The sequence below is a fragment of the Euprymna scolopes genome, chromosome 1, assembly GCF_053919585.1.
Source record: "Euprymna scolopes isolate OS-2025 chromosome 1, ASM5391958v1, whole genome shotgun sequence".
NCBI lineage: Eukaryota > Metazoa > Mollusca > Cephalopoda > Sepiida > Sepiolidae > Euprymna > Euprymna scolopes.
This window is the reverse complement of record NC_136482.1, coordinates 3629506-3648410: the sequence shown is the minus strand read 5'-3', so window position 1 is coordinate 3648410 and position 18905 is coordinate 3629506. Positions and strand designations below refer to the sequence as shown.

Genomic DNA, 18905 nt, shown 5'->3' with positions numbered 1-18905 from the left:
GTTAACCGATTCAGGATTAAACATCATCGCATATTATTGAATGGTGATAAATAAGGATGATTGGTCATTCATGACAAAACCTTGGTGGACAAGTCATTTGCAGCAAATATGGTTGGATGGCAGAGAAGACTGTAAATGTTATATTCAATTCAACACTAGAATTGGGGGGGGGGTCATTCTGTAATGAACATTTTGTACAGATTCTCCCTTATTGACTTTAGCTTCATTGTACCTATAACGTTCATTCTGCGATTTTCAAGGACACGCCAAGCAAAAAGAAAAAGAAGGTGTAGGAAAAAAGGTAAATTAATAGTTACCGCTGTTTTCCAAGAATGTATGAAAAAAGAAAATAATCAAATACAATTTCCCTTAGTATTTTCGAAAAAGAAACAACAATAATACATACAAAAGCAACAACAATACGTAAACAGATTTAATTCAACTAAAATATGTGTGCAAAAACTAATCATTGCTGAGAGAAGGAGCTCAGATTAAACGAACTAAGATAATGTACATCGTCGGCCATTTTTATCACGTGACAGATAATTCTTGGGCTAGTCTGATCGCCATTTTATATCACGTGATAGACTGCTTGCAGCATCTGGGTGTTGGTTTCCCGGGGTTTTAAGCACTAACATCGAGCGACCTTGGGTCTTCTAAATATAAACACAGGCAACTATTTTATGTCACGTGTTCGCAACATCGAATGGCATTCTCTGCGATGCGCGACAATTTGTTTTATAGTTGTGTAATATAATACACATTGTCACATAACCTTTCTATTCATGCAGCAAACATATTCAATAGATATGTTTAATTCTATTTAATAAAACTGAGTGCTTAATTGTCAGGGAAAAATTTACATATTTCATTACTAATGTATTTTTATGTGAAATACATTCACGCCCATGGTTTATGTGCAAAACAGTAATGTATCGGTGAATATCCAAGTGCTTGGATCTTTGCCCGGTGCAAACAAAAATATTTTTTGTACTGGACAACACACACACACACATACACACACACACACACACATACACACAAGCACACGCACACGCACGCACATGCACGCGCGTGTGTGTGTGTGCGTGCGTACATTTAATTAATTTTAAGTAAAATATATATATATATGTTTACGGCAATACTTTTTCGGTCAAATGATAACCTTCGTCGGGTAACCCAAACTTCCGATTTCACAGAAACATGTTCTTAAAATGCAGGCGAGAAAAAGTCAAGTTAAATTTTAATAAACGTCCCGAATCCTATCTCTATATACATATATCCAAACGGAGGTGACCTATAATTCGTCGCATTTTATAACTATCTTCCCTGAAAATTTATTCAAAGGTTAATTTTCTGTAAACATATGCAAATAAATATTATGCTCCTATTTTTTATCATTTCTTAAAATTGAGCACTCGACAAGGGTTGTGTTCTACTTGCCTTTCATAATACGTGAACTGTTTTGATTTAGCGATCGTCAGAATGCCTAAAAACAGGATCTTAATCGCTATCCTTTGGTTGATGTTTTTACTTCCGGTTTTGCCGTATCATAACACCTACATTAACTGCCGGTGACTTTATGACAGTTTTTTTTTTCGTTTCTGGTCAAGGGTTTTACCAATTTATTAAATCTTTAAAACTGATTGCAAGCATTGTGTAAATTTGATTAAGAATTCGTAATTTCATAAGATAATATGACGCAGTTGTTTTCATAACAACATTCATTTTTTTAAATCTTAAATCAACTTAATTTCGACGATATACTTTCTCGTATATATTGCTTTTTAATTATTGCGTTTTGTTTGTTGCTATTTTATATTTTTAATTGATAAACCAACATATGTGTTTTAGTTATATTTTGCTGGTAATTTATTTTTCTAGTCTTCCTTCTCACTTAATTGGTATATATATATATATATATATATATATATATATATATATATATATATATATATATATATATTATTCTGCTAGCTAAGTGGGAATAACTTATATTTCATTCTATTTGATATCTGTTCACTTCCTTTCTGTTGATTTTATATGCAAAATGCTTAATTATTTCGATGGATGTTTTTTAGAGTCATTTTTACTTGTATACGTATTTAACAAACCGGTGTTATACTTGCATTCTTGTGTTTGTATTAGTGAGTCTATATATTTTCATGAGTTTTTTATGCAGTTCTAAAAATTAATATGAACTCATGAAACAGATGTTATAGTTCTAAAATTTAATTTGGACTCATGTGGCAGAAGAGATGTTTCTTCAAATGTTTACATTTAATCATGAATTCAAATCCTTTAGTCTTGCAACAGCTAAGCGCTTGATGATGACCTATTAAAACACGTAGTATATTCAATTATTTTCAAGCTCTGTCTCAGAAAGCATTGAGCACTGTATGTAAAATTGAGATCCACATGTTCATCTGCCTTTCAGACATTGGATTTTTAAGAAAGTCAAGAATGTTAACTTGGTTTTCCTCAATTGATCACCCAAATATAGTTTACTCTTTGTGTCTTATCACAAGTGACCATGGGTGATCAGTCATACAATTAAGGAAGTAGACAAGTAACGGAAAATGGCAAAGAAGGTCACACGCATATGAAATATACAACGCGTATTTATTGCAGCAAAAGTACAAAAATTAATAACATAGAAGAACTGGGGAAAAGGTTGAGCCATTTCTCCGTATATTTCGTCTACGTGTATCATTTTATATCTTTATGGGATACATTCTTTTTTCTCTCTCTTCTTTTCCTCGAATGTAAAAGCCACTCCCCGTGTTTTTTTTGTTGTTGTTTTTTTTACCGCGGTCACGCTAGCTAGTATTGCACGCAGGACTCTCTCTAGTTTTTTCTTAATTATTAAGCCTCGACAAATATGAAGTTAAAAATGCGTTGGCCAGTAGAAGCATCTTGAAAATATAGAATAAATAGACAAACTTTTTTCTTCTTTTTTTTATTACATTTTCACCCCAAACAAGGCACATTGCCACTTTGTTGTAGGGGCTACTATCAGGAACATAGGCATCAGGGGTACTGTCTAGGGAGTTGGGCAGCAAACTGTCGGTTCACGTTACATTTGAACTTCTGCATGTCAGTACAGTTGGGGAAGCAGGGACCCGGAAGGGAATTCCAAAGTCTAGCTTTCCTGGGGTAGAAACTACTGGAATAGAATGCTCTCTTCCATCTAGGGATCTCTATTGTGAAGGGGTGGGATTTAGCTGCTTGTCGGGTTTGTCGGTGGTATTTACGTCGATGGGGCACAAGTGCTTGTAGTTCGTCAGAACATTCACCGTTAAAATACTTGTAGAACAGGCAGAGGGGTGCAACGTTTCGTCGATAGGACAAAGACTGAAGTTTAGATGACAGTTCAGGACCTATCATATTGGCGACTCTCTTTTGAACCTTGTCTAGGAGCAAGAAACTAGTAGCAGATGCACCAGCCCAAATATGACAACAATACTCCATACATGGGCGAATGGTAGCCTTATAGAGGTATAGGATACTCTCGGGCGTTAGTATCTTTCTAGCACGGTAGAGAGAACCCACCTTCTCGCGGCGGTCCTAGCGATACTCTCAGTGTAATTGTTCCAACTCATGTTTCCTGTGAGCGTTAGGCCGAGGAGTATAAAATATGTACTTTCAGATAAAGAGTCATTGCCCATTGCTATAGGTGGTAGAGAAGATTTCTTGTAATTATTGAAGGAAACAAGTTTATGTCCCCATTCCACTATAGATCGGAGGTCATCCTCTAGTGTTTCTGCCATTTCTTAAGATATGTGTTCATTAGTTTTCCTGTCGTGTCTGTTATAGAGCGTGGTGTCGTCAGCATATATACCCATCTCACAAACAATTTAGTCAGGGAGGTCATTTATGGATATTAGGAATAACAGAGGTCCAAGGATAGACCCCTGAGGCACTCCCGCATTTATATCACATTGTTTAGATGTACGATCGTCGAGGACAACCTGGATTTTTCTCTTATCTAAGAAGGATTTAATTATGTTATGTATTCTTCTAGTGATACCATATGATCTGATTTTCCTGAGAAGACTTTCATGCCATACCCTGTAAAAAGCCTTAGATATATCTTGATCTATCGCTCTACCCTCCCCTGCTTTGTGCAGTGACTGGTATATACGTTCTGAGATTACAGTTAGGAGGTCTGCTGTGGAACGGGCTTGCCTAAATCCATATTGTTGGTATGTCAAAAGTTGAGACTCTGTAAGGTAATGGACTAGAGCTTGGTTAATTATGTTCTCAAATATTTTGGCGAAAAACGGGAGGAGGCTAATGGGGCGATAATTTACTGGGCCAGTTCTTTCGCCAGAATTCTTAAAAACTGGTACCACAGAAGCATTTTTCTACCAGGTAGGAAAGGAAGATTATTAAGGCATTTGTTGTAAAGTTTGGAGAGAACTGGAGCTACTTCGGCGGAGCACTTTTTTAATAGCATAGCCGGGGTGAGATCAGGTCCACATGCTTTTGCAATGTCAACGTTTTTTATGATAGCATGCACCTGGGCGGCTGTGATTTTCAGATCTTCTAGCATGGCGTCCGTCCGCAAAGGAAAGTCAGGCAGGGGGTTGTTGGAAGGGTCCAGTGTGGAGTTTGAGGCAAACCGACTGGCAAGCATGTTAACCTTCTCAGTTGCTGAGCAAACAACCTCATGATTGTTGGATAGTGGGAGAATTGTTGATTGCCCATTATTTACTACACTGTTGTAGAGTTTCCAGAAGTCGCGGTTTCCTAATTTCTGTGCTTCAATTCGTTTTTTAGTGGTTTCAGTAAATTCTCTCTTAGCTGTCGCTATTTCTTTCTTACGGTTACTTCTCGCTTCTATATACTTCTGCCTGTTTGAACTGGACTTATGTCAGTTAAATCTGCGGTACGCATGCTGCCTTTGCGCTATTGCAGCTGCACAAGTAGAAGTAAACCATTGGGGAAAGTGGGGCTTGCTATAAAATCTGCGCATGGGAACATGTGCTTCAATGGCCTCATTTGCGCAATGTTCAGCAGGAAGTGAAAAGATATTTTGCCATGGGGCGTCCCTTATAAGATCCCCGATGGCTTCCCAGTCAGTCTTTTTATAATATCTCGTTATTTTGAGCAGTGGCTCTTCAGTTTTGGCTCTAGAGTTTAGGGCTATTCCACCTATTACCACTGCATGATCGGCTTTCCCAAGTGGGCTGTGGGCATCAGTTATACAGTCATCGGGAACTGTGATCAGAAACAGATATAGAAGTGATGCGTGTTGTTCACGCTGGTCTGGGAAACGGGTTGGAAACGTAACCACCTGTGATAGGGAATGAGATATAGAAAAGTTACATGTTTTGTGGTACTAGCTGCGTCTGTGTGAGTAGAAAATCCAAGCTAGTTGCTGTGGTAAACATTGAAGTCACCAAATACATGCACTTGTGCGCTAGTGTCGAGGGAAAGTGCTGTATCTATGCTGTCGGAGACTTTGTTTATTAGGATACAGTCTTGGGTCGAGGGAGAGCGGTAGAGAAAATAAAAGTAGCATGTTAAGTCTAAAGCACATAATGGCTTGATCGTCCGATTCTAGTTTAGTTTCTCTAGTCAAGAGCAGGGTTTATCGAATATAGACTCCAAGCCCGTGCATATGTCTGTCAGAGTCCTTTCGGCAGAGTGGGAGATATCCAGGCATGTTAAAGAAGTTAGAGGGGATGGGGGAGTGTAGGTTAGTCTCACTTAGTGCTAAGATATCCCGGGTGTTTGGTAGGAGAAATGCTTCAACATCATTTAAATTAGTTCTAAGACCACGGAAGTTCGTAAATGCAAGCTTAAAGGGAGAAGGCCGGTTGGTTTTGTTTGAGTTTCAGCATGGTTTTAAGCATACTGTCTTAAAACACCTTTTTAGATGCAAATAAAAAGAATTAGGCCGACCACTTCCGTTGACGAATTCATAATTAAATGATACTCTTACTTAAAATCTAAATCTGACCCCCAAGATCGCTATGGACATGGAATATGTGCCTACATTAAAGATGGCTTTCCGTGTGGTAGGGATATCTCCAGAGAAGACCCTAATTTACCTTATATGTTCTTCCGGGTTGCACTTGCTTACTCCACTGCATTTATATTTGCTATATATCGCCCCCACAATAGTGGAGTTACTATCCTTAAGAGCATATCTGAAAAAATTGACCACGTCCTGTCTGCTCACCCTTCAGCTAACATCTACATTTGTGGTGACTTCAGTGTCCACAATGCGGAATGGCTGACCTACTCTTATAAGATGATGAAGGTTCTGTCATGAATTTGCCATTGCCTATGAACTCACCCAGATTATCCACGAATCCACACAAATGCCCGATATTCCGACCTTCTAGACCTTTTTCTCACAACTTCCCTGAGCTATTTGGAATCTTCCGACCACTTGGTTGTATCGGTTAAGATAAAAATGAAATGCAATATGTCTTCAGATGTACCTCTCGACCGTACTGTATATCGATACTCTACCGCTGACTGGGATAGCTTCAGTACACTTATATCCGATCTATCCCTGCATTCCATGTTTAAAAAGGATGTGTTCTTCATAGTATCAGACCTGACCGAATGGCTAATTGTAGGCATAGACTGATTCATACCATCCAAAAAATTAAAAAAAAAACAACAGCCAGCCATGGTTCTTCCCAGAATGTGCTGCTGCTATCGCGCACAGAAACCACTTTTTCCCTAGCTACCAATGTAATAGACACTGAGACTAAAGTTGCCTTCAGGATTGCGAGAAACCATTGTAAAAGAGTAATAAAAAAATGCAAGAGAGCTATATGCTCAGTCCGTTAAATCCAAAGTAGCTGAGCACCGGCTTGGTTCCCACCAGTATTGAAGGGGATCACGTGTACACATATACATATACATATATATGCATATAGACACATGTACTTCACACCAGTTTTGGTAATTAACAAATAGGATCCTGAACAGAAGTGTGCGTTCCATCCCAACCATCATCAATGGACCTGAGGTCATCTCGTCAGCATCAGATATGGCCAAATTATTTGCCAAGAACTTTGCAGCTAATTCTACCCTATGCAACGAAAGCCATCAACGACATGCTCTGCAACATACAAATATCTGTGCGTGATGTCGCCAAGCTAATCAAGAACCTTGATTCCAGTAAAGCAACTGGCCCTGACGGCATTCCAACCATTGTGCTGAAAAAGCTTCAGCTAGAACTTGTCCCCATACTTACAAAACTGTTTAAGCGTTGCCTTAACGAGAAGTGCTCCCAACATCTTGGAAAACCTAATCAGTATGCCCTGTATTTAAGAATCCAGGTGGTAAGTCCTCTCTGTCTCAGTACAGACCAATAAGTCTTCTGTGTGTCATGAGTAAGATGCTGGAATCCATATTAAATAGAGAAGTAGTCAACCACTTCAGCAGAAATAACCCTGCTTAGTGACATGCAATATGGTTTCCGATCTACCAGATCTACAGCAGATATGCTAACTATTTCATAGGATTATCGAATCTCTTGAGAAAGGCTTCCTCTCTAGGGCAATTGACATATCAATGGCCTTCGATAAAGTATGGCATAAAGGCCTACTTCACAAAATTTCAATCTAAGTATAACTGGAAATGTTTTCTCGATCATTAAATCATTTCTTTCCGATAGGCTCATAAGAGTAGTGGTTGATGGGCAGAAATCAGAGGCCCACAGTGTTAATGCTGGAGTCCCTCAGGGGTCCATCCTAGGCCCAACTCTCTTTCTGATATATATCAATGATCTTCCAAAACACATACTTAAATCATTCGTTGACATCTATGCTGATGAAACGACCATCTATAGCAACACATCAAAGGCCGTAAATAACAAACTTCTCTCAGATTCTCTCTCCTCTGATCTTGAGTGCGCGGTACAGTGGGGGAGGAGATGATTGATTACTTTTAATGCATCTAAAACCAAGCTCCTATCTTTACATCATCAACGCTCTGATTCCCATCTGGCATCAATTGAATATCGTCTAGGGAAAGCTCCATGTTTTGACAAGCTTCTGGGCTTGACCTTCACTCCTGACCTGAAATGGAACACGTACATCAAGTCTGTTGCGAAGGTCGCTGGAAAAATGGTAGGATCCTTCTACCGCTCCAGAAGATATCTCACTACTGATGCAATTCTCTATCTGTATAAAAGCCAAGTACTCCAAAGATGGAGTACTTCTGCCATATCTGGGCAGGAGCTGCTAAAAACAGCGTATCCTGTCTTGACAGAGTACAAAATAGGCTTCCTGGCCTAGTGGGCGATTCCTTTTTCTCTTCCTTGCAACTTCTCTCCCACAAGAGAGACGTAGCGGGCCTGTCTTTGTTTTATCTTTACTACTATGGCAGGTGCTCGTCTGAACTCCAATCTCTGGTCCCCCTCACCAATCTTTCACGATAAACACCTGCCTAGCTGAAACCACTGTCAAAAATTTTCCCCACTTCTATATGTGCCAAAATCAAAACGTAGATTCCATGAACAAAATTTCTTTCTTAGAAGTGCACGCCTGTGGAACTCTGTTCCGGTTGCCTGTTTTCCATCTGACTTCAACCTGGATGTCATCAAGTCCAATGTAAACACATTCCTCATGAACCGCCTCCTTAAGTAGACACTTTATCAAATCTCCAACACTAACGTACTGTACACACAATAACCCTTATCCCCGGGTAGCTTCCGGGCCTTGATAATTGGTGACTACCTTGTAAAAAAAAAATATTTTCTTTTTTTTTTCTAATAAATTTCGGATTTCAAATCCCTCGTTCTCAAGTTTTGTTGCTGTGAAATTTTTATTTTTTGCATCTAAAGTCTGTTTAAAACCAGTTTGTCTGTTTATTCTATATTTTTATTTTTTAAGATGTATTTATTGGCAAACACATTTGAAACTGAATCTTTATTGTTTTACATCTTTATGAAAATCTGGGTTAAGCATGCAAATTTATTGTTGTGTTTATCTTGGTGATTCTATTTGCTGTTTTATGTGTGAATGCTATATGTGTATGTTGTTCTATAGTTAATATGAGATCATGAGACAGAAAGTATTCTGTTTTATAAATATCTACATTTAACCAAAAATTCATATATTTTGGTTTAGGCTATCTGACAACAGCTAAATAAAAACTTTAATAAAAATTAAAACACAATATATTCAAGTAATTACAGAGTTCTATCTCAGAAGGCATTGAGTACTGCATGTAAGTAGTAATGCAAAACTTTTAAAATACGATGTCATTATTTCATTGGACTTAAGTTTCCAGAAATCAAGAGCCCCAAACTTGGGGTTAACACTTGGTTATTTCATGAGATACCTGAGCGTTCATTTAAGATTTTCATTAAGCACCAAAGCTTGAGTGAATAAAGACATCGACAATATTAATTCCTTTTTTTTTCAATTGAACATTTACGTTAGAGTTTATATTTCTTGTTATTTTTATTTGTAGGTCAAGACAACAATTCAACTAGTCTGGTGGAGTTTCAAGTTCAGTTCTATTTCTTGAGATAACATAACTAAAAGATTAGACACAATTTTCTCATATGAGGCTGTGTCGAAATTAAGATTTCGAACGTTATTTTGAACATTTGGCCAGTGTTTATATGTAGAGCGAAGTATCCTGATGTCAGTGTAATTTATTACAAACCCCTCTACTGAAAAACCTGACATATTCGACGATGTTTAGGAAGTATACAAATTCTAAATGTAAATACCGTCTCGTATTTCAATTCATAAAAGTTCAGAGAGTATTCTGACATGGACATTTCTGTGGCGACTGTGAAGATTAATTTTTCTGTATACAAGTTCCGAATTTAATTACCTTGACCAACCAAAAGCAGCACCGTTGAACCAATAGAATTGTTAGTTCAGTAAGTATGCTGTAACCTTAATGCACCACTGTAAGAGAAATGTATATGCTTTAAAAAATGCGGTTAAAAATACCGTTAAAAAAAGAACATGTGTTTTATTATCCAGACGAGGAAGATATTAATTTAAATAATTATTTTGTAGCGTAAAGCTCCTGAGACACCAAATTAAGGGGAATATATTATTTACTTATAAAATATACCGTACTTTGAGGTAATTGCGCCAAGTCCGGGGTAATTGCGCCAACTACCTAAACGTACTCTTTTGGAAACCACGCATATAAAGAGCACGTTTTTGCTTAATTGGCGCATTTACCCCCCGGATTTCGCACAATTACCCCAAAGTACGGTATGAACACAAGCTGACATAATTGATGCAAACAAAATCAGACACAGAGAAAAACGAGTTTTGTACTATAATATGTGATATAGTTCAAGTGCCCTGAAATGTATTAGTGGACATCGACACGCATCCAAACTTTGCGATATATATATATGTGTGTGTGTGTGTGCGTGTGCGTGTGCGTGTGTGTGTGTGTGTGTGTGTGTGTGTGTGTGTGAAAAATCCCGTCGATCTTCACGTATGGGCTCCGGAACAAAAACTAAGTTGTTCGAAATTCAGACAGATGCTTTGTTTATAGTGGTGAAGGTTTGGCGTAGAACCAATCACTCTTTTTGCAATTACACGTTTCAGGAACCTACCTAATCAGACTGCTTTGTGGCATTATGACCGTTGTAAGTCTATAGAGAAAATAAGTGCCCAGTTTGATGTCAGTGTTGAACTGTACACACAATTATTCGCGAGGAACTAAAGATGCGGAACATTTTCGAGAATGCACAACTTCATCTTTGTCACCGATAATTTAACCAAGATGGTCATCAAGAGAGTTCCTCACGTTCCCTTCCAAACCTTCTGTGATTTTTGGTTATTTACTTCAAGAAAACCTTGGAAGCTGTCATTATGTAACAATTGAAGAGATAAAACAGGCTGTGATAATGGTCATTAACATACTCACACAAGATGCCTCCATGGGGCCTTCCAAAAATGTTTGGAACGATACAACAGGTGCATTGCTGCCGGAGGAGATTACTTCGAAAGGGACTAGGGTTTCATGTGTGTACTATATATAAAATGCCCACACGAAGAAGGTTTGGAAACTTATTGAGGGGGACCACGTGTATACATATACATATATATGCATATAGACACATGTACTTCACACAAGTTTTGGCAAATAACAAATAGGATCCTGAACAGAAATGTGCGTTCTGTCCCAACCATTATCCACGGACAAGAGGTCATCTCGTCAGCTTCAGACAAGGCTAAACTATTTGCCAAGCACTCTGTAGCTAATTCTACCCTATGCGACGAAGGCCATTAACTCCCCATATTTCCTCCTATAACACAGAACACGCTAGGTAACATACGAATATCTGTGCATGAGGTCGCCAAGCTAATCAAGAACCATGACTCCAGTAACATATATATGCATATTCATACATACATATATATATATATACATATCCATACATACATACGCACACACATATATATATATTCATACATACGCACACATATATGTATATATACATACATGTATATTTATACAAACACACACATATATATATCCATACATGTATTTATATATACATACACAAGTATATGTTTTTATATATATATATATATATATATATATATATATATATATATATGCATACATATGTATTTAATCCCACATTTTCAAACATACATTGACATATGCTGTCACTCTTGCATAAACACGTGGATTAGAATTAAAACGACATTTGGTCCTTATTTTTTCAGGTTGTCTAATAGTGAAGGTGTCACTTGGAAAGTCAACAACAGAAAGGACACCACGGAAAAATATCTTAGTTTGAGGATTGCACAGTTTGTAAACGCAATTTGTGCATTATGAGAGGTTTTGTGAAGAAGGTATGAGTTTGATTCTTTTCCCCCCACCCCGTTTAATATTTTAATATTTGCTAGTAGACAAACTAATAATAAATGAAATGTCTGCCTGAACGCCTGGTACTGCTAAAAATACACAGAAAATTCAAGCAGCTCTCACGTGTCGAGAATTACTTTTATTTTTCTCACTAAAGTTATGTTGAACTTAGTGAATTAGAATGTTAAGTTTCTATATTCTTCAATGTCTGAAAATACTTCTCGTTTACTTGTTACTTCGATCTGTGTCTGATTTTGTATATCTTAACTTCTCACATCTCGATGTTGAACGTAAGAAACTTACCGGTGGACTACTGGACACTGTATTCAAGGGAGCTAACTTTAAAAATCAAAAAAGAAACATAATATTTAAAAATATATATATAGATAGATAAATATACGTAATAAATGAAACAATACTTATGACATGAACATCATCTCTCTAAAATATACGATGCTGTATATGTTATTGTTATAATCTTTGTTGATTGTTTTAAAACGGGTCTGGAATGATGACATCACGAATATTCCTGTAAATGGATATAATAGCATTACTAATATCGACTTATAGTATGAAAGCAATTAAAATATGATAAAAATTGTATATCGCATACAATGCTGTCATCTAACTCACTTATAATCAGAAACACAACACAAATAACACAATGTATAAAACATTAACCAAAAATATTTATGAAATTCTGTTATGTAAAATCAATTGTGTTTTTCCATCACAGATGAAAAATTGTCAGAAGGCGAAATGAAAATAGCAGAATATACACAGAATAAAATATGTAAACTCAAATATAATGTGCTAAGTTAGGTATTCGGAAATGCATTCCAGAGAAAAACAAACAACGAGGAAAGTGGAATAGGTTAGCAGTTATATACCATTATCACTGAGAACTTATTTTAATTAAACTCTATTTGTGTTGATAAAATATATTTGTCATATGTAATTTCATCATGTATATTTTATTCTATTTATATTTTGCCGTAGACAAACTATCACTAAATGAAATGTCTTTGTACAACTACCGATTCTGTTCTAAATCGCTGATTCCGATACAATTAACAATTCCGGATCTGATTTCGATTCTTTTTTAATTTGTAAAGATTTAATCATACTACTATTGTTTCTTCATTTTCGGAGTACTGTAAAACCTACGCATAATATCTCCATATATTTTTACAAACTAAAAAAAAACTCGGAAGGAGACGCGGCGTATATTAGACTGGATGATCTTTGTAAATATTTTTCTCAAATGTTTTTGCAATTGATTGAAAATAGTGAAGCCACTAAAGATTTGTTTATCATTTAAAACATGGCCGATTTGCATTAGTTCACTGTTAGTTAATAAAATGTCATTGGAATTGCTTAATAGACAATTGAATATAATTGACGATGGCTATGGAAAATACGAAGACTATTTAGAAACAGAATAGTTTACAATGCCCCCACACATATTAATATTAAGATTCAAATAATAATTACTATTTAGAAAGGAGAGCCGAGTGTGATGTAACTATTCTGTATCTTACCTATATCAAATCGCTTTATGATTTTACCATTATTATAAAGACTTGATTAATTGTTGCTACTGTCAATGAACTTAGGAAAGTTAGGCACAGGAAATTAAATTTGGCAAAGTAAATAACTTAGACAACTATGGAATAAATACTGATCGAAAACAAATTTTAGAACCGCTTTGGGAAATATAGTTTGAATTGTGGAAATATAGTTTGAATTGTAGATACCCTCTATGATATATTTGAATCAATATTAAAAAACACTGTTGGTTTAGAGTAAATAAAATCGATCATTCTACGTTAAGTGTTTGTTTTAAGAACACGAATCATTACTTCGTGACTGTTAAAAATTTGCATAGAATTTGGAAGTATTTCACTTATCAAATAAAAAGTTCATTTAAAATTTTATGGTTAAGTAAATCCTAATGCATTTAAAGATTCACAGTTGTGGTCATCGAAGCTGTTTATATTTTATAATCACTTATTATTATTAATGTTTATATCCAATAATTTTATTATAACTTATTATTATTAATGTTTATATCAAATAATTTTATAATCACTTATTATTATTAATGTTTATATCCAATAATTCTATAATCACTTATTATTATTGATATTTATATCCAATAATTTTATATTCACTTATTATTATTAATGTTTTTATCCAATAATTTTATAATAACTTATTATTATTGATGTTTATATCCAATAATTTTATGATCGCTTATTATTATTAATGTTAATATCCAATAATATTATATTCACTTATTATTATTAATGTTTATATCCAATAATATTATATTCACTTATTATTATTAATGTTTATATCCAATAATTTTATAATCACTTATTATTATTAATGTTTATATCCAATAATTTTATAATCACTTATTATTATTAATGTTTATATCCAATAATATTATATTCACTTATTATTATTAATGTTTATATCCAATAATTTTATAATCACTTATTATTATTAATGTTTATATCCAATAATATTATATTCACTTATTATTATTAATGTTTATATCCAATAATTTTATAATCACTTATTATTATTAATGTTTATATCCAATAATATTATATTCACTTATTATTATTAATGTTTATATCCAATAATTTTATAATCACTTATTATTATTAATGTTTATATCCAATAATTTTATAATCACTTATTATTATTGATGTTTATATCCAATAATTTTATAATCACTTACTATTATTGATGTGTATATCCAATAATTTTATAATCACTTATTATTATTAATGTTTATATCCAATAATATTATATTCACTTATTATTATTAATGTTAATATCCAATAATTTTATGATCACTTATTATTATTAATGTTTATATCCAATAATATTATAATCACTTATTATTATTAATGTTTATATCCAATAATTTTATAATCACTTATTATTATTAATGTTTATATCCAATAATTTTATAATCACTTATTATTATTAATGTTTATATCCAATAATTTTCTAATCACTTATTATTATTAATGTTTATATCCAATAATTTTCTAATCACTTATTATTATTAATGTTTATATCCAATAATATTATAATCACTTATTATTATTAATGTTTATATCCAATAATTTTATAATCGCTTACTATTATTAATGTTTATATCAAATAATATTATAATCACTTATTATTATTAATGTTTATATGCAATAATTTTATAATCACTTATTATTATTAATGTTTATATCCAATAATTTTATAATCACTTATTATTATTAATGTTTATATCCAATAATTTTATAATCACTTATTATTATTAATGTTTATATCCAATAATTTTATAATCGCTTACTATTATTAATGTTTATATCCAATAATTCTATAATCGCTTATTATTATTAATGTTTATATCCAATAATTTTATAATCACTTATTATTATTAATGTTTATATCCAATAATTTTATAATCGCTTACTATTATTAATGTTTATATCAATAATTTTATAATCGCTTATTATTATTAATGTTTATATCCAATAATTTTATAATCGCTTACTATTATTAATGTTTATATCCAATAATTTTATAATCGCTTATTATTATTAATGTTTATATCCAATAATTTATAATCGCTTATTATTATTGATGTTTATATCCAATAATTTTATAATCGCTTATTATTATTAATGTTTATATCCAATAATTTTATAATCACTTATTATTATTAATGTTTATATCCAATAATTTTATAATCACTTATTATTATTAATGTTTATATCCAATAATTTTATAATCGCTTACTATTATTAATGTTTATATCCAATAATTTTATAATCACTTATTATTATTAATGTTTATATCCAATAATTTTATAATCACTTATTATTATTAATGTTTATATCCAATAATTTTATAATCACTTATTATTATTGATGTTTATATCCAATAATTTTATAATCACTTACTATTATTCTTGTGTATATCCAATAATTTTATAATCACTTATTATTATTAATGTTTATATCCAATAATATTATAATCACTTATTATTATTAATGTTTATATCCAATAATTTTATAATCACTTATTATTATTGATGTTTATATCCAATAATATTATAATCACTTATTATTATTAATGTTTATATCCAATAATTTTATAATCACTTATTATTATTGATGTTTATATCCAATAATTTTATAATCACTTATTATTATTGATGTGTATATCCAATAATTTTATAATCACTTATTATTATTGATGTGTATATCCAATAATTTTATAATCACTTATTATTATTGATGTGTATATCAAATAATTTTATAATCACTTATTATTATTGATGTTTATATCCAATAATATTATAATCACTTATTATTATTAATGTTTATATCCAATAATTTTATAATCACTTATTATTATTGATGTTTATATCCAATAATTTTATAATCACTTATTATTATTAATGTTTATATCCAATAATTTTCTAATCACTTATTATTATTAATGTTTATATCCAATAATTTTATAATCACTTATTATTATTAATGTTTATATCCAATAATTTTATAATCACTTACTATTATTAATGTTTATTCCAATAATTTTATAATCACTTATTATTATTAATGTTTATATCCAATAATTTTATAATCACTTATTATTATTGATGTTTATATCCAATAATTTTATAATCACTTACTATTATTAATGTTTATTCCAATAATTTTATAATCGCTTATTATTATTATTAATGTTTATATCCAATAATTTTATAATCACAATTATTATTATTAATGTTAATATCCAATAATTTTATGATCACTTATTATTATTGATGTGTATATCCAATTATTTTATAATCACTTATTATTATTAATGTTTATATCCAATAATTTTATAATCACTTATTATTATTAATGTTTTTATCCAATAATTTTATAATCACTTATTATTATTAATGTTTATATCCAATAATTTTATAATCACTTATTATTATTAATGTTTATATCCAATAATTTTATAATCGCTTACTATTATTAATGTTTATATCCAATAATTTTATAATCACTTATTATTATTAATGTTTATATCCAATAATTTTATAATCACTTATTATTATTAATGTTTATATCCAATAATTTTATAATCACTTATTATTATTGATGTTTATATCCAATAATTTTATAATCACTTATTATTATTAATGTTTATATCCAATAATTTTATAATCACTTATTATTATTAATGTTTATATCCAATAATTTTATAATCACTTATTATTATTAATGTTTATATCCAATAATTTTATGATCACTTATTATTATTAATGTTTATATCCAATAATTTTATAATCGCTTATTATTATTAATGTTTATATCCAATAATTTTATAATCACTTATTATTATTAATGTTTATATCCAATAATTTTATGATCACTTATTATTATTAATGTTTATATCCAATAATTTTATAATCGCTTATTATTATTAATGTTTATATCCAATAATTTTCTAATCACTTATTATTATTAATGTTTATATCCAATAATTTTCTAATCGCTTATTATTATTAATGTTTATATCCAATAATTTTATAATCACTTATTATTATTAATGTTTATATCCAATAATGTTATAATCACTTATTATTATTAATGTTTATATCCAATAATTTTATAATCGCTTATTATTATTAATGTTTATATCCAATAATTTTATAATCACTTATTATTATTAATGTTTATATCCAATAAGTTTATAATCACTTTTTATTATTAATGTTTATATCCAATAATTTTATAATCACTTATTATTATTAATGTTTATATCCAATAATTTTATAATCGCTTATTATTATTTCCAGGCTATTCTAACATCTCAAGATATTCCCTTCATTTGCTATTACAAATCCTAAATGTTACTAAAAGATCATAAAACTATATCCTTTTACCTCCAGGAAATAAACACAGAGAATTTATCTCATAAAGAAAAATTACAATTTTAGTTAATTGCTAGAAAATGCGAGAATGTCTGGAATGGAAACTCGTTTTGTGCTGAATTTTTATATGAAACTGATATCCCAATTTAGATAATTGAGTTTTGTGTGTTGATATTCCTTGATGCCTTTCGGGGTGTTCAGAGCCGGAATTTTTTTTACTGACCTTTTCGGGGTTCCACCATATTGCAACGAGGAACTCGAATCTAAAAGGGAAACCTAGAACACAACAAACCTGACAACAAAAAACTTGAATTCAGAAAAGATCACAACCAATAAAATCCGTTTTTCGAACAAAAACAAAAAATAATAATAATAAACCGCACCAAAATTATCTGACAACTGAGTAGCTTTTTCAACGAACAAGATAGTCTTTCAACTGAGATTACGGAAATAATTCTGAGAAATTTTCTTTTCAACTAAAGGTGGAAAAAGAAAGAAAACATCGCTTTTGTCAGACATTGAAGAATTAAAACTTCCAGAAACAGTACTTGAAGAACATTTTCATTTAAAACTAAAATAATCGATAAGCAAGATTCTCTCTCAGAGAAAACGAAAACACAAACATTTCTCAACGTACAACATTAAACTGTAAAATTGATATCACAGTATCTATTAGAAAAAAACGTTCTCCCAAGTAAGAAATTTTGCACTTGCTACAAAAAAACGTTTATAAAATAGATTAATTTAAAAAAAGTATCAGTCGAATGTTTCAAAGATGAAGAAAACAACAAATAGCTTAAAGAAAGGTTGATACAACAAGAAATAGAACAAAAAATCAGGAATTTGCATAAACTTATCTAATAATCCACACACTAATAGTAACACGGCGTAAAACACGATATCGAACACTATGGAGACCTTTACCTGTGGTCTCGAAGAAGGATCATTCTACCACCTCAGCAGATATCTCGCTGTTGATGCAATTCTCTACCGGTATAAGAGTCAAGTATCCAAGGATGGAGTACTGTTGCCACATCTGGACAGTAGCTGCTAGAAATATTTATTCTGCCTTGACGGAAGTCAAAATAGCTTTGTAGCCTAGTAGGGGATGCTCTTT

General features: G+C 31.6%; 1 protein-coding gene across 19 annotated transcripts in view; it reads right to left on the bottom strand.

The window, feature by feature from the left end:
* LOC145252591 (ninjurin-1-like) overlaps positions 1 to 18905 on the bottom strand; it is a 346393-nt gene that overhangs the window by 61381 nt on the left and 266107 nt on the right. For 10 of the 19 annotated variants that reach the window (XM_080115604.1, XM_080114928.1, XM_080116709.1 and 7 more), the window contains one exon: positions 12136 to 12171. The exons of the other annotated variants lie outside the window; for them this stretch is intronic. In XM_080115604.1, coding sequence (XP_079971730.1) covers positions 12136 to 12171 — 36 coding nt within the window. The remainder of the gene's footprint in view (positions 1 to 12135; positions 12172 to 18905) is intronic. 19 annotated transcript variants of the gene reach the window in all.